The sequence below is a fragment of the Trachymyrmex cornetzi genome, unplaced genomic scaffold (genome assembly GCF_001594075.2).
Source record: "Trachymyrmex cornetzi isolate Tcor2-1 unplaced genomic scaffold, Tcor1.1 scaffold23, whole genome shotgun sequence".
Lineage (NCBI taxonomy): Eukaryota > Metazoa > Arthropoda > Insecta > Hymenoptera > Formicidae > Trachymyrmex > Trachymyrmex cornetzi.
Window position 1 is genome coordinate 1,803,820 of NW_017296956.1, and position 18,655 is coordinate 1,822,474.

General features: G+C 29.6%; 2 protein-coding genes across 2 annotated transcripts in view; both read right to left on the minus strand.

Annotated features, from left to right (window-relative positions):
• Positions 1–1,217: 1,217 nt before the first annotated feature.
• Positions 1,218–4,911, minus strand: ATPsynB (ATP synthase subunit b, mitochondrial). Its single transcript, XM_018506753.1, has 4 exons — positions 4,797–4,911; positions 2,980–3,138; positions 1,992–2,344; positions 1,218–1,566 (listed from the first exon to the last, which is right to left on the minus strand). The coding sequence occupies exons 1-4, from the start codon at positions 4,822–4,824 to the stop codon at positions 1,390–1,392; spliced, it is 717 nt and encodes a 238-aa protein (XP_018362255.1). The 5' UTR covers positions 4,825–4,911; the 3' UTR covers positions 1,218–1,389.
• Positions 4,912–10,392: 5,481 nt separating this feature from the next.
• The window catches only part of ABCD (ATP binding cassette subfamily D), an 11,860-nt gene continuing 3,597 nt past the window's right edge, over positions 10,393–18,655 (minus strand). Inside the window, exons 2-9 of the mRNA XM_018506723.1 lie at positions 17,204–17,442; positions 16,323–16,706; positions 15,611–15,705; positions 15,268–15,451; positions 14,711–14,808; positions 14,139–14,365; positions 13,255–13,708; positions 10,393–10,469 (exon numbers count right to left, since the gene is read on the minus strand). Of these exons, the coding sequence (XP_018362225.1) occupies positions 10,422–10,469; positions 13,255–13,708; positions 14,139–14,365; positions 14,711–14,808; positions 15,268–15,451; positions 15,611–15,705; positions 16,323–16,706; positions 17,204–17,442 (1,729 nt within the window). The 3' untranslated portion in view covers positions 10,393–10,421. The remainder of the gene's footprint in view (positions 10,470–13,254; positions 13,709–14,138; positions 14,366–14,710; positions 14,809–15,267; positions 15,452–15,610; positions 15,706–16,322; positions 16,707–17,203; positions 17,443–18,655) is intronic.

An 18,655-nucleotide genomic window follows, 5' to 3' on the forward strand; every position in this document is an offset into this window, starting at 1 on the left:
CCATTGCCATCAGCGGTCCATTCTAGATGCCGATGGTAAAATCACAATCTTGACCTAAAGCTCTAGATATATCAAAGTAGCACAAAGGTCCTCCATTTTTTATCTAATAACAATATCATATTTAAAAAAATTATTAATAATAATGGCTACAATTACACCATGCGATTAGTCCGCGACCTATACGATAGGAATCCTTGTTTAACCGATAGATTAAACAAAGACGCCTATCGTATAGGCCGCGGACTAAGCACACGGTGTAAACCAGGCTATTGAGTGCTTATTGGACTACAGCCACCAAGTCAAAGATGGCGGTCGAAACAGCCAATAGGAAAGATGTCGGTATTTCGGCTAAAAGAATTGCACTACTTTGATATACCTAGACTCTAGAGCTTTATTTCGACGTGCTCGGGGCTCAGGGGAATCCTCTTCTTTTCGTTCGAGCACATATAAACACAGTCATCGAGCTCCGGAAAGGAAGAGGGCAAAGCCTCCTTCAGAGTTGCATTCCGAAATTCAACTCTGTGAACCCGAATATCATTTTTATGTTGTTCATTGAATATTGAACAAGGATACTGTGCAAGAACTTCAGCTAAAAAGAACAAACCTTAAGTCTTACATCTTATCAGCAATATCAGTATGCATGGCAAAATACGGGCACAGGGACTCCGCCATTCCCCTCGCCTATCGCATCAATAACTTCTATGTGTAATTGAAAAAAAAAATCATATTAATAATTATTATGTAATTGAAAAATACCGAAGAATTAAATATTGAAGTGTATCGATTTAAAAAAAAATATGAACGAACGTTTACTACTGGCAGCGACATAGCTTTGCTTTTGATACATGATACATACTACATAGGGGTATGTCTAATCTTTTCAGATTTTCATTATTTTTAGTATACAATAAACTCATTTTCATTTAAGGTGAAAATTTAATTTAATACATAAAATGCATGCATATGTATCGAAAAATGATGATGCATTCAATAAATTTTTTGTTAATAACTTTAAAATAAATAACGAGCGACAATTAAAACTTCTTGATTATTACTTTGAAACATATCTTTGACAATATATGTTAATGTTATTGACTTTTGAAGGGATTGATCCTATGTGAATATTTATCATAAGACGATAAATTCACTATCTATAATTGATATTTCTGATAAAATTTAGTTTTCTATAATGCTGCTAGTATAATAACTGATTTACATTTACCACTGCAACATGGTGTTTATTCATTCATAATTTTTTGACTATTCTAAATTTTCGAAAACAATTGTTTAGTAGGCTGCATGAAATGTACTATATTTGATGGCACAATCGTCCTTTATCATACCATCTTATTTCTATTTCACACGCATATCTAATTTAATCATAACTTTTTACACTTTTGCAGCAAGAACTTCAAGATCTTTGATACATTGGTGAAGAGTCGCTTTTTCTTGTTCAGGAGTGATAGACTTTAATACTCCATTCACAATCCATTGCACCATATGCTTTTGTGCAATTCGACGTTCGAGGTTTTGTATTTGTACTTGATAGTCAAGACGATTCTTCACCTGTAAACAGTAAGTAAATAAAAATTTCTAAATTGTTAATTTTTTTCTTTATGAAGAAATTTAATACAAAAACAATGCTATAATATAACGAATATTTAAAATATGTTTGTTTAATAGTTTCATATATAATAATAAATACAGGATTTTAAATAAAAATTTTATTTTAGTAATAAAATAAGTATATGCAAGAAAGCTGCTTAAAAACTACTAATCTGAATTTTTCAATTTCACTGAGTTTATTAATCCATATTTTAATTTTCAGATATGATACAAAACAGATATATTAAAGTTAATAGCTATATTCTTTAGTGTGTAACATTGGAATACTTATTATATAATTAATCACAAGTAAATTTATATTATTCTTTGATAAATATCTTTTTAATTATTTTATTGTTTTATATTTTACTATATAAAAGTTATACCTCTTGGTAGACCTGCACCATGCGTTCCCTGTAAGTTGCTTCCAGCTGCATTTTAACGTTCTCTTTTTTAATGTCCATTATCATTTTCTGTCCATCTAAATTCGACTGTTCTTTTTTTTCATGTGAAATTAGGTCTTCATAATGCTTTATTTCTTGATTTCTACCCTCATTAAGTTCCTCATCATATTTATCGATTCCTTTATCCAATGCCTGAGCAAGTTTTGGGCCAAGAAATTTTACACTCCCTATACACATTATCATCAAAGATATTCCAGTATAAAATTCATGTTCCAGTACATAAATTTCTTTGGAAACTAGATAAGTGCTCAGGCTTATAGCAAATACGTATGGTCCTAAAAATAAAATAATAATGATAATAAGAAGATAGATGCTACTTGATGCTAGAAATGTTTCGAAGCATTTTATTGACTAATTAGAAGAAAGAATTTTATTAATTTACCAATTAAAGGATGCTTCAAACCATTTGTAGCATCACGTGAACCACAGCTGATATTGTCACTTCATATATTATAGAATAATGCGATATAACAAAAAAGTTAATTTTTAGAAAAAAGTTAAAAGTGTAAAATAGATGTTTTTGTTTAAGATTTCTTTTTGAAAACTTAATTTGAAGAATTACAAGCTTAATATTTAGCTTTTGTAAGCTTAAATTATTTTCAAGATATTATACAAAATACCATAATACATAGATCAATAATTCTTAAAAAAGAATTTAGAAAATAAAAGATTTCTTTTAGACAGGAATTAATAAATTCATAATAATATGCATAAACGAAAATTTTATATGTATAAATCATAAACCGTTTATCTTTACTTAAATAAAATCTTTAGTTTTATCATTACGAATATATTTAAAAAATCATATAAAAAATCATTCGTTTCCTAATTATAAAAATTTTACGTACCATATAAAAATCTAGATTAGTCTAAATCAGATATCTCATTATTTTTATTCATTAGCAATTACCTGATGCACCAGTTTTTGGATAAAAAGCTTGAAACCACTCCTCGGGTATAAACCCATGTCTAACTGGAGATGGATAAATCAAACGTTTAGGACGAGTTGGCTCTACTGCTACTGACGAAGCACTTTGTGCTCCACGCACAGCCGTAGACAGTAACTGAGCTATGATAGATAACATACAATATTACCCAGGGTTAGGAATGTTAGTTCATAAAAATCAGTTACCGATACTTTTTGTAAAAAATAATTCGTTACTCGTTACTAATTTTAAAAAGTAACATATTACTTATTATTACTTATTGTTAGAAAGTAACGAGTAAAGATTCCTTTTTTTTGCAGGGATCAGAACCGTTATTCTTACTATAACATATTTTTTATTTTGTATAACAATTACATTATTAAAAAATTATATTATTTAATAATCAATATGAAAACTTAAAACTTTAAGCTAGTCTCTATATAACAAGCTTTTCTTGATATTAAATTTATTTAATAAATGTTCTAAAATTCTTTATACATTAATATTTTTATTTTTTAATATATACTTATTTTTAAGAATTTAGATTGTAATTCACAATCTCACAGATTTTATTAAAAATTGTTATTGAACACACTGTTTTTAAAATTTAATATTGTATTAAGATTATAATATTCACTGCCAATATTGAAAATTTATAATTCACATTACATATAAGACCGGCGAAGTAAATTTTTCTTGTGATAAAGTGGTCAAATAAAGTATACATATGTTTTTTGTTTTTCTTCAATTATTTATTTACGAATATGTGTAGCTCGTCGAATATTATTTTTATTTTATTCGTAAACTCTTCTAAATCTATCATTTCAGTCTCTTCCTTAAAAAATTAATTATGACAACCAAAAAAACGGAGATTCCATCAAGAATTAATCAAAGCACTCTACATTGTTCATTGAAATATCGCTAATAAAAAATCCAATAAATTATTTGTTAAAAATTAGTAGCTTGACATGTTTAAATATGTGTGAAAATTCCACATATGCCAAATTCACATGTGTGAGATACTCTACCATTTCACATACAGATCACTGATTTTGATTACATATAGGTATACATACTACAGATTTTCAACATTGGCAATGACTATTGGAATACTAATTATAAGATATAAAATACAAAACATTTTTCAACATTAAAATTTCTATTTAAATAAAATATTTCTGGCCACACAATTAAAAATCATGCGATCTATTGAATAGATACAAAGATAATAAGAGATTAGAGTAATGGGTGTATTTGTTATCATTACAGACAGAAAAAAGCAACAATCATTACTGAAAAAAAGGAATGATAATGGTACAGCATTATAAGTAACTCGCGTTACTCTCTTCCCAATCCTGAATTATTACCATAAAAAATTAAAAGATACATAGATTTTAAATAATTATGCTTCTTTAATACATAATAAAATATAAATTCAATTTTTCGTGCACATATACGAAAAATAAAAGTTAAAAAGACAATTGTATGGAAAATAAAAAATGTCAAAGAATAGATATATTCAAGAAAGTACGCTTGTATAACAATTATCCATAAAACAGATTAGAAATCTATTTATAAAGAATAAAGCTTAAATATTATACAACTATGTGATATATATAATATAAGTAAAATTTATGATAGATATTAGGAAAATAATGAAAGAAATTGTGAACGAATCTAAATGTTATTACATAATTAAAAAATTCAACTTTGTAATTAATTAACCGACATCACCTATTCATCGAGTGTACTTATTGTAATGTATGTAAAAACACAATAGAAATCGTTGCAATTGATTTACCGTTGCGGAGAGCCAATCTTGATAACATTTTATATCGAATGTGACTGCCACTTGCCAAACTAGCAACAACGATACACCATGTTCAGCTGTTCAGCAGGACAGTAATGGCAGATTTAGATTAAGCCAGGAGCATAAATACCACTAGAGACCCTCTAATCAGAGTTGCGCCACTAAACAGCCAATTTTGATTGGTCCGCCATTTTGCAGCAATTCCCGGGATTATTCGAATGTCTGTATTATAGGCGATACGCGTACATTTATAATAATTATTTTATAACAATTATTTTTAATAAATTAATACAAAAGCAAATATGATAGCATTTATCTGAACATAGTTAATATAAATTTTATATCATGTACCTATAATATCACCGATGAGATATTATTAAAGACCATCGGCTCTGGACAAATTTTCGTGACTATCAATGGGGCCCTGGGAACCCTGGGATAATTAAAGAACGATGACATTACCGGCAATTAATAAAAATTTACTACTCTATATATTAACATAAATATTTCGATAATTTATTATTAAATTCAACATTTTTTTATTATACAAATGTTGTATAAATAAGTACGCATACTTTTAATGCTATAATATCTTATATATTACCAAAAAGTTATAATTTTTTCTCTGCAGTTATCATCTCTATTGATAATCAAGTTTGGATGACATCAAGATTATTAAGAAAATTTGCATGTATCTTTATGTAAAGGATGTATAGAATATTATCAACCTTTATTTAAGTATGAATCATTTAAAATAATAAAAATTGAGACATAATAATGTTAGAATATAAAAAATACTCCACACACGCAAGTGAACAATTGCGGGGATGGGTGGAATAAAGGCCTAATTACAAAATCTTGATATTAATAAAAATTAATATAACTTGCTACTTTTTTTATTATACATAAATGGATACAATATTAAATGAATTTTTGTAATGTCTTTAAGAAGTTACATGTTATAAATCTTTTCTATTACGATCAATATTACATGAAAAAGCTAATTGCCGGAAAAAGGGCTTAAGTAGAATTATACTTTTATTCCGCCCATTTCCTCAATTACTAATTACATTTACAAGAACCACGCAAATAATATAGGATTGAAGTCCTTAAGTGCTAGAGATACCACAAAGCAAAGCGCGAAATGTACGACGGTATCCGTTTGTCAAAATCATATAAAATACGCATAATTAAATAAACCATGAATATTTTTCATACGCGACAGTTGGGTTATCCAAACGGCGAACAGAGCGAGGAGTGGGGGAGCGTCATGCGTGCCGCACGGCAAGGTGGTTGACTTGACTACGTCATCACTTCGGCATTCGCTCGGCGACGTTGATACAAGACGGTATTGGGTGCGTTCAGTACTACAACCGCTCAGAGAGCTCTTGGATCTGATTGACACATTCCGTTAGATCCAAAAATATAGACCAAACAGATACAAGAGCTCACTGAGCGCTCAGTGAGCGGTCGTAGTACTAGGTGCATCCAGAAGCACGACCGCTCATTGAGCGCTCATTGAGCTCTTGTATCTGTTTGGTCTATATTTTTCGATCTAATGGAATATGCCAATCAGATGCAAGAGCTCACCGAGCGCTCAGTGAGCGGTCGTGCTTCTGGATGCACCCACTGAATGCGCCCAGTGATACGAATCGCTCCAGGTGTCGCATTAAATTCACGAAATAGGCGTCGAAATATCCTCAGTAGCACATGTTGGTTTTATATACGTTTCCTAAGCGCTTGTAGAACATTAGATATGGCTAAGAAATGTTTGTAAAACGTACATGATTCAATAGATGTTACCTGGGATACGGCAGTTTCCAAATTAAGAATTATCACGTTTAGATCGGTAACTTGTCTTTAATAGTATCCCATTGGTGCTAATTAATACTATTACATGTATATTTATTTACAATAAAATTAATTACAATATTAACGCATTCATAATTTGTACATGTATAGAATTTTACAAAAAAGTTTAATTTCAGGAGAGCTGAACAAAGCCTGTTCATCGGAGAACGTTAAAAACGTAAAGAATTTAAGAATACATTAGTTTACTCTCTCTCTCTTATTTCGTAATACGCGTTAATATTTCGACAGTTAGACGGTTTGCGCGCGGCCTTGGGGGGGTTGGGATTTGTTTTGCAAACAGCGGGGAGCTGGCGGCGCGTCATGATTACGCACAGTCACTGCGTAGTCATTCCACGGAGCCGGAGGTTCGTGCAAGCAGGTAGTTGTGCCGCTCTTGTTTATATTTCTTTAAAATGTACTTGCGACAAATACTAGATAGTACAGAACGTCGTGCTTTAAATTCCAAATACAATTTGAAATATCTAATATACGTATAAATGAATTGTGTGCGTAACGAATGTAAGAAGTAAAGCAAAAACCGCGGTGCAGTATGTAAAGCCTATGTTCATCGGATAATATTTAAAATGTAACGAATAGATTATTTTACTTATTTTGTAATATGCATTAATATTTCGACAGTTAGACGATTGCGTTGAGGATTGTTTTGGCGCGGAAGGACGGCGTGTCATATGACCTGTTTTTTGTTCCTCCACTAGACTACACTAGCACTCTTCCTCATTTTCAACAAATATCAAATATATACCCATCTCACTTCAAGTTCCAAAAGTGTACACTAGTTCAGCCACAGAAAACAGATTTATGTTTACGCGTAGTTACCGCACAGTCATTTTCTTACCGAGGCTCGTACAGACAGGTAGCCGTGCTGCGTGCCGCTCTTCTTCACATTTTGTTTGGAATTTGGAAACGTTATCGCGAAGAATGCTAAATATAATACGAAACATTGGGTACGATCAACGCGATGCTACAAACGCTTTGAAGCGGTTTTTAACTGGTCAGTTTGTAAAATTCTTTCTTCTAATTGGTCCATCAAACGCTTCAAAGCATTTGTAGTGAGACTTTGACCACAGCCGTTGTACTTTATGAATACTCACAGTATACGATTACTAACTTGCACGATTAATTATTCATAAAAGGATCGAGGTGACAATTATATATCACGGAACAGATATTTCGTACGTTCAATCATTTGGAATAAAAAACGCAATGGAAATCAGAATTTGTTATTTCGCGATATTTACGGACGAGTTAGTTTTGTTTAACGCAAAATTTTTCTCGCTTGAGTAATAACTCTCGATTATATTTCGAACAGTATCACACGAGTCATAAAAAAGCAACGTTAGTACTCTCACGCAAATAACGCAATTTATGCGATTTCTACTTTTACAATTAATATAGTTTTTGTGTAATTAATAATTTAATTAATTTTTCGTTTTCGTGCATTTTTCGTAATATGATAAAAAATTTAGCGTAACTTTGAAACTATTTATCGGTAATAAAAAAAATGTTTCTCTTTTTTATTAATCTCTAGCTCATTCCATTGACTCTAATCGTATACCTTACAGACATCGTAATAAGAGATTCAGCCCTTTTATCTGCTCTGAATTTATTTCGCAATAGTGGCAAATTATGTTTTTGATATTCACTTCCATAAGTTAACCGATAATTGCACAGTAATATAAATAATGTAGTATATTACATTTTTCAGATAATATCTTCCCTCTCACGGGTACGACCTTGACGTGGTGGGAGGGCTCAGTACCCCGAGGATATACACGAAAAGAACGGTTTTTCTCAAGTATCTAAAAATTGTCGGATCTATATCTGAATGATATATATCTAGATCAATTTTTAGATATTGAGTAAAATCGTTCTCTTCGTGTAAAAATCCAACAACGGGGAAGCTAACGTACCCTCGTCGCCGATTCAATTGAAATTGAACGAACCGCAGCCAGTTCGTCGCGTCGCGCGTTTGCTTCGGGAGTGCCGTTGAAGTTATCGGACTAATAAACTTTTTATAAAATTTTCATAGCATTCGATGGAATTCTAGTTTGACGCGAAAGACTTTTCTAAATAATTAGTCCGCGCGCGATTATAATGTATTATTCGCGAGTGTTTTACGCGAGTGTCCTGTGCGAGAGGATGTCCCAACCCAATTCTGAGAGGAGGAGGAGAGGCATCGGACATCGGCGGAGCAACCTTGCGGTAAATATTAACTTTTGGCTTATGTAAAATTAATATCTTTTTTTTCTGTTTATTCTTGAGTCGTTTTATTTTACAAATGATTGACTTAAAAATGATAAGTAGAACAAAAGAATTATTTTAAAATTATTTTGAAATTTTATAAATACGCGTAGTTTTGAGATCTTTTTTAGAAAATGCCCGGGAAAAAATGTTTCATATATAATTATATGTATTTATATATAATTAAATAAAATTGTATATATTTACATATAAAATTAACATATAATTGTCTATATAATATGTCCATTATATAATATTTTTTCCTGGGTGTATAATTATTTTTATGAATATTTAATTGAATGATGAATACAAAAATTCGAAGCTTATAAAAATTATATATTTTTAAAATTATATGATTATTTGCAAGGGAACTTTGCATTTAGTAAATATTTATTTCATTATTTTTATTGATTGATTTTTTGCTCTGTTTTAATTTGGATTTTATATTCTTTTTGTTACAGAATCATCGTAGCAACGTTGCAGATATAACTCCGCTGTTGCGCATCGAGTTGGTGAGTGATGAATTAATGTTTTTATTGGGGTAACGGATGTGTAGTAATTTCATTAATATACTATATGTATATCTAGATGCATATATGCATCAATTTAATAAAAATATACGGATAAATGCACGTATAACATTCCATACATCCGTTGCCTTAAAATGAATAAGTTGTAACAGATTAGAATGAACTTAATCTTGGATACCTCTTTATTATGTAATTTATTGTGTATATACTGTTAAATTTATAATATCACGTTACACTCAATTTGAATTGTTTTTAATCCGGAATAATAATATATCTTATCAATGCTCACACGTAAAGTGTTAAAATGGAATCAATCAGCTAGGTAACAGTCAGCGTAGTAATGTAACAGCGATGTCATTGCACTTCTTGACACAATAATCATCGAAACGTTTTTAAGTTGTTAATGTGTCGAACATCGAGTCTCATCGTGTGAATATATTTATATATATAATTATATATGGAACTTTTATCCCGAGTCTTATTTTATAGTAGATTTACAATATTTTATATTTTATATTAAGTTTCACATTAATTATATTTTATCATCTAAAATGTGATTGTGGATAAAAAAATAAGCTAATAAAAGCAATTGTAATTCAATAAGAATTTCTTTTACAATTTTTTCATAAGATATATTTTATAGAACATTCAAAAATGTTTGAGCCTTGATCATTCTATAGTAGGAAAAATACCTTTATACAATCCGCAATTCTAAAAATATATATACATTCATATATTTCCATACACCATAACAATTTATCTATCATTTTTCATTTCTGACAATATTCTGTAATATGATATGGATAATAGAATACGATTTATAAAAGAGACAGTGAAAAAATATTATATGAAAATGATATAAAATAGAAATATTTTGTATCTTTTTCGTATTCTATATTCATATCTTTTCATTATATATTATACCTATATTTTTTATTTAATTTGTGATATAAAATTCTATAGACTCTGCTTTTCAACTGATTCCCACATAAGTATTTTCGGGATGTATATCACGCAACTCCTGAAAAGAAAATAACAAGCGAATATTAAAAATGATAAAAATATATATAATTCTGTATATACAAAAAAACAACAATGTATTTGTGTGGGTATACGTATACACGTGTATGCGTATACACGTGTATGCGTATATGTGTAAATAATGACTACATACATGAAATCATATTATCAAATCAAAATACAAATGTATTCGTTTGTATTTTGATTTAATGTATTTTGATGTTTATATGAAATTATAGCCTGTGTTAAAAATATCATAAGTTATATGAGGAAACATTTAGAACTCTGTATTAGATGTATGTATTAGAACTTACGAAGGGCATTAGGCAATCCGGAAATTCAAAAAATTCTGAAACATTGCGTGCAAGTAGAATAATTCATCCGTAATATAAAACTATTTTTTGTTTGTGCGAAATTACTGTTTCTTTTAAAGAGTGAAATACTTTGAAGAAAATTTATTGCCTTTTTTCGAAGCAAATATCGTCGAAACTGTAAGAGATAGAAAAAAAATTCTAAATAAAATTTGAATGGTTTTAAGAGTACTTTATAATTATAATAAAAAGTTCCTTTTTATCATTTATTCCATACCTCTACTCTCACCCCTATTTTCAAAAATTTTTATTATAATAATAATATACTCTTGAAAACTTTCATTCAAAACATTTTTTAATCTCTTACAATTTTAATGATATTCGTTTCAAAAGAAAAAAAAATTGATATTTTCAAAATCATCTTTTAAAACCGTAATTCCACAAAAAATGTTTTGTGTTACAGATGAACTTATTCTACTTGCACGTATTGTTTAAGAATTTTCTGAATTTCTGAATTATCTAGTGTCTCTCTTGTTAGCGATTTATACGATAGTTGCATACCTCAGATAGCACTATCTACACAATTATATACTCAAGAATTTGGCTGTTTTGAACTATATAGTAATATTATTTAATTAATATTTTGTATAAGAAATAAACCATTCTTGAAAGTATTATGTTCCTAATTGCAAAAAATCCTGAGCTTCATTTCTACTTATTTCACGGTAAGAAATGGGAGTTTGGATAAAAAAAATTTGGTTTGTGAATCATTTGAAGTAAGTCATTATTTTTAGTATTGCATTAAAATTAATTTGATCAATAAAAATCAATAGTATTCAGTATGACTTACTCCATATTAATAATTAATTAATTTTAATTTTTCATATTTATAAAATGCAAATAGCCTCAATATGTTTGTATTTTCTCTTTTCAGCTTCGCAATTATAAAAAAAATTTCTGATAGATTGATCTTCATTCAGCTATGCAAATACAAAAAAAGTTATAATCTGTCCTAGGATTATTAATATTGTTATTTATCCTTAAGTAATTTAATGAAAAAAATGTTATTTGGATTCTTATTTATATCTATCTACTTCTATTTTAATTCGATAGAGTGGTTTATTTACATTAGTTTTTCAAATGATAGTCACTTCGAGCAATCTATTTTTAAGATCAATATATTATCGAAAATACTTAACTGGTCTTAGCGTGAGACACTACCGTGTCTCCTGATACATGATGGCTGTTTACCCAGACAGAACAAAATCATGATAAGATCAAAATGATAAGATCACGATTAATTATCATGATACCACTTAACCCCTTGAGTGTCAGTGACGCACATATGCGCAGAAAAAAGTCGTGCCATTTTCGTCTCATGACGCATATGTGCGCATTTGAAAAAAACATGTTTATACTTCATCGATTCGACTGTAATTTGTTAAATCATGGTTTTTGAGGTCGCTGAATCCAAATTTGAAATCGGATTTTCAAAATTCAAAATGGCGGATCCAATATGGCGGACGCAAGTTCGAAAAATGGTTTAATTTCTACAAAAATTTGTATCTCCAATTTGTAAACCATGAATGGTTTGCTGAATTTTTATTCGTCATAATGTATCCGAATTTCAGACACCTAGAGTCAGGACTCAAATTCTAAATTCGCGTTCACGAACATCTAGAGATACAAATTTTTGTAGAAATTAAACCATTTTTCGAATTTGCGTCCGCCATATTGGATCCGTCATTTTGAATTTTGAAAATCCGATTTCAGATTCGGATTCAGCGACCTCCAAAACCATAACACTAAAATTATAGGATAAATCAATGAAAATTTTTTTCCAAGACAAAAATGGCACGAAAAGCTGATTTTCGCCTGACAGCTAAGGGGTTAATCACGATAAGATTAAGATTAAATAGAAGTCATTTTATGAAAATTTCTACTTCATATCATCTTATTATGATTTTGTATTCTGCCTGGATAGAGTTGGCTGCTGTTAGAAATACTTTGAAACAAAACCCATTAATTTTATTATTTGAAATTCGTATTGAATAATAACCATTTTGAATAATGATACACTTAATATCTTCTAATAATTATATTAGCGAATGTGAAATTATTTGAAAAGATCCAGAAAGTATATATTGAGATACAGATATAGTGCTTTTGTTGCTCCCTTGAGATATGCAGCTAACATACTATTTTTAATAAACAATTTTGCATCATATAAATTAATTAAAAATTAAAGAAATAGAAATTATTTGATATTATATTTTATATTACATTATATCACATTAGGAATTATATTATATCATAAAATTAAATTGAATTTATAAATTGAATTCTTTAAAGATATTCAAAATTGAATAACCTGTGATATAATTGTGCTACGGATTTTTGTAAATATAGAATTAAAAAGTTCCGACAAATACATTCTTAAAGAGTCATTCATGCAGAATAGAATATTTTACATACATGCAACATATGGTAGTGGCTAGTCTTTGCTTTCTCTCGTTCTACTTCTTCCTCATTGGCTTCCCGATTCGGTAATATCGATATTCCGTCCATATTCAGTGGACCAAAAGTCCAACCGCCGTCTCCATCGAATTTCAACAATAATTTGTGATATTTTGCGAGTGATGCCACTCGGTGAGTGATGGTTAACAGAGTGATTCCTTTCTTCTTCGCGGTTTCGTACATTATTCCTTCAGCTTCGAGACTGACAGCACTTGTGCATTCATCTAATAGAGCGTATTGTGGAGCGTGGTAAAATAGTCGAGTCATTGCAAGCCGTTGTTTTTCGCCACCCGATAGAGTAGAGTCCCAGTCGCCGAGAGCATCGAAACCTTCCGGCTCTCGTTCTACAATACTTCGCAGATCCACATCATCCAGCAATTGTAACAACTCTTCATCCGAGCAATTCTCCGATCTGCAACATAAAGAAAATGCATATCTTTTATATTCATATTTCAATGAAGACTCAAATTGCAGTATATATAAAATGTATAATTATATTTAAAATATATAACTATATATGTGATATATATTTTTATATATGTATTATGCAAATTTAATTAATTATAATTTGCAGGGCTTGGTAAAATAATTAATACGACCTATTTAAAATATAAAATAAAAAATAGGTCAAAAGAAGTTATTTAAAATAATAAATACTAAATAACTATTTCATTTTTTAAATTTAAAATATATATTTTAAGTAACTTTATTTTAAATATGATCGAGTCCTGCTAATTTGATAATTATATAATTTGAATTATATTAGTTTGATTAAATGTAACATTATAATTTAAATCTATTTCGGTTTTTATTTTTAATGTAATTATATAATATATATGAACCTAGAATGCGCTGGATAGATAATTTGATCTCGAAGACAACCCACTGTCATGTACGGCTTTTGTGGGATATAAAATAAGGCAGGCCTGATATGCTTAGAAGAACTTTTTTCAGCTGGTCTGACGAGGGTTCCATCATAAACAGGCCAAAGACCAGAAATGATACGGAAAAGAGAGCTTTTACCGCAGCCATTAGGTCCGGTGATTAGTAGATGGTCGCCTGGTTTTATCTGCAAATTATAAATAAATATATAGGTATAATATATACGTATAACATATAAAGATGTATATTTATTATATTCTATTTGGATCTAATAAAAAGTAATAAAATAAAATGAATATAATGATACGATTAAAAATATGATAGAAATAAAATAATAAAAATATATAATTTTATGCAATTAAATGCAAACGTACATATATATTTATATATAGAATAGTAATATAATGAATAAATAAAGTAAATGCATAATAAGATTCCTGATTATAATACGCATATCTTTCGTGAGGTTGAACATTGGAATAGCTATAATGATTTTGTAACTATGTAAAGTTCGTGATAACGAATTACTTACGTGGACTGTTAAGTTAGGTACAATTATTTCACAATTAGGTGTGACTATTGGAACGTTGATTAGGCTTATACTGCCATCCGTGCTTTCGCGAACAATTCCTGATAAACAATAAAGTCACGTATAACGATTTTCTCAGAAAAGTCTAATATAAGCAGAAACGTAAACACCTCTTTTATATTTCATTGGTTCAATTCACTTGCTAAAAGTTTCGTTTACGCTTCTGTTATTTTCCCCTTGTTAGATTTACGCGATTTTTATTTCTACCAGGGTTAGAATTTTCGTTTCAAAATGATTTCAGGAATCAACTCTTAAGTATTATTACGATTTTTGCCGAACGTCCTGTATATTTCATAATATTTAAAATTATTTATTATATATATATATAATTTATCAATTAGTAACAATGTTAAAGTATCATTTTTTAAAATTAGTAATTCCAAAATATTACAAAATATATATCAAAAATAATAATAATAAAATCAAGTTTTATTGAAGCATTATTTAATTAATCAAATTTTATTGCGTTATTAACTATAGATTGAAATCATTTAATTTACCTTTTATTATAGGGGTACCGTTATTAAATTCGATTACTTTTTCCGCGAATTCAGTGTTACCATTCAGAAAAGACCTTGATGAACTAGTAAGGATGTTCCTCCTATATTTGCAAAGTGCGGCATCCTTAAATACGTCTAACATTTCACTGACGCGCGCCGCATATCCCGCCAATGCGACTAATTCCTATTTGAACAAAAGTTATAAGTATCTTAAGCGTATCTTTGAAATTTTTAAGTATGGTTTTCGTTGGGATTCATTTTTTTAATCTTAAAATAAAATAGAGAATTTTTAATCTTAAAATATAATAGAATTAGAGAAATTAATGACAATTAAGTTACGTACTTTATAAGACGACATAAGTCGTTCAACAGCATCTGCTCCAGAGCTCAAAAGATTTTTTGAAGTGGTTAGATACCTTGTTCGCTCACTCACACCATCTAATTAGTAGACGCAAGGATAAAATATTATATTTATTTGTAGTTATTATTAACATTTATATTATATAATTATTATATGCTATCATTAACTTTCTTTTTCTTCTTTTTTCGTACAGTATACATAAAAATATAAATAACAATAAATAAATATTATCCGATTATTTACCTGTCTTCAAACACGTTTCTATACTGAAACGCAATTTGCATGAACTGAGAATTGTAAAAATTTACGCAAAAATAATATATAGGAGGCTCCTAAATTCGCTTTGACCGGCTCGCTTTTTTACTTATTTGTGTTATTCACTTTCGCTTCAATTTGAGACTGTGTTTCAAGACTGACAAATATAATCGACGTGCATAAACTGGAAATTGTAAAAATTCACGCAAAAATATCGCGTACCAAGATCCGCTTTGATAAAAAAATAATATAGTTTAATAAAAAATAGTACTTCGTATAAAATATATATAGAGAGTATATAGTTCTATATAGACATAATAATAATATAAAATTTAAAAAATGTTCTATGAATCAGTAAACTATAATGACGTCATTATTACTATTTTCTTTGTATGAGATGTTATGTTTAAAAATATCAATGCTTGCTCATTGTACGTACGATCGCTATCTGCATTAATCATCCTACTTCCCAATGATGTAGCTGTTGTATTATAAAGCAACGGCATTGCGATAACGAGAAGTCCCGTACCAGACCACACGTACTTCATGAGGAATTGTTCCAGCATCACATACCATAATTTTACAGCGAGAATGCGATGCAAATGCGTCACTAAAGACTTGTAAGCGGAATTCAAATAACGATGTTCCGTATCATGACCCGCATAGAATGCGATTTCTTCTGCATGCACACTAATACGAGCATGTGCTTCTCTTAATTTCCCGCGTCGTGTTGCTTCTTCGGCAACTAACTGGCCAAACTTCGGTGAAGCAAAACGCAGGATTTGTCCGGTTAAAGCAATAACCGCTGCCGCTAATAGTGGTCCTAGATAACAAAATATAATAATAATAATAAAGGTTTATATACATATAATAATTGACTTAATTCTTCTTTATACACATATATAGTCGACACTTCTTATTCGCGGAAATTACGTATCCGACAACTGCCGCAAATACGGAATCCACGAATATAGAATGGTTAAATGTATGCTGAAGTATATGGGATACGTTCCGAGAAGAATTAATTAAACAAAAAGTCTAAGAGTCTCGATGACTATTATTTTCATGATATAGTAATATAATATGTATTGATAGGATAGAGTGGAGTTTTTCATCTATGGGGCTATATCTGAGTATACATAATTTAACACTCATGTGATATCGCAACTATTTTCTTTTCTCTCTCTCTCTCTTTCTCAAATTTTATTTGAAATTCTTAGCCTTAATTAGTTTAAGCAACATTAATTATTAATTAAAACCAATTAAGTTTTAACTGATCGGAGTTTAGTAGAAATCACTATAGAAATATAAAGATCTCACCTGGTATCGTTTTTGCACCCATTTTGTGTGAAAATGAAATGAGCGCTATACCGACTAAAGCACAGTCTAATAACGGTTTTGTTAAACTAGAATATAGATGTGCTACAGAACTGGCTAGCTCTGACAAGTCATCTGTTAGTCTTTGCTCGGCCCCGCCAAGTCTGGTGTCTAAAGCTGATACCCTATAGTAAGTCTGTTGACTCAGGTACATCTTGTAGGCGTGTTTCACCAGGCGCTCTCTGCACAAATAATCATATTTTATTCTACAGAATTTTTTTATCTAATTTAAATGAGGATATTTTTATTGCTGTTAATTCATAATTGAAGATAGAATGGTAAATGTAAATTTTTATGCATGAGAATGTATAAAAGAAGTTATATTTGTTATATGAAAGTAAGATATAGCAGTTCACTTCTTTTTGTTATAATACACAAAAGAAAACATATAGTTGCTTTAAAAAAATATGTATGCAAAATGGACAATTTCTTAAATAAGCAACTATGTGTTTTCTTTACGCCAATTGATTCATCTCATTATTCTGTTAATAAAAGTATTAAGGTACAATTGTCAAAAAATTAATAGTTTACGAGATATTTAATATTTCATGTCAATATGTACTAGAATAAAGTAATAAAATATCTCATAATCAATTGTTTTTTTTTTTATATCAATATCCTAATACTTTTATATGATAACAATTAGGGGAATCACATTATGTAAAAGAAATCATGTAATTCCATTTAAAAAAGTGAAAGTAACCATATATCTTTTCGGCACCTCCACCTAGAAAAAAAAACATGACCAAAATACGTCTTCCACGAAACCGTTCCTTTCACTTTCATTCGAAATATTTTTTCGTATCATATTAAAAATAAGCGAGATATTCAAGATGTTCTATTTAAGTAGACCACCCTATATGGTATCTATTTACTTTAGTTATCTATATACTTCTCTATATGGTATCGTGTAATGACATTCTTCTGGTAGAGGGTATGTGGATGTGCAGGGTGTCTGATAATTAACGATAAAACTGCCGTAAAGTGGAAGAGTAGACTAAATTGAGTCGAAAAGTCTTCTACCATTTTGCAATTTTCGCAATAGAGTTCACAAGATATTAAAAAGATTCTAAACCGATTACCCAACTCGATCAAGGTCGATAGTACAAACTTTTTTAATTCCAAATTCGATAATAGTGGTGACATCTTTGATTTAGATTTTACATTATATTATATAATACATATCATTCTGTCTTACTCAAACGCATGCATCTGTTCTTGTCTAACATATACCAGCACCATCTATCGCAAGACCGCGCAACTATTGCTACACGGAATTTCGGCTCTGTTGACAGTTCCAGTCTTCACAAAGCACCTGTATACACGTATTTTCTATTCGGTGGAAATATTTCTTTTCTAGACTTTCAATCTTAGTTCTACAAACTCGGTATCGTT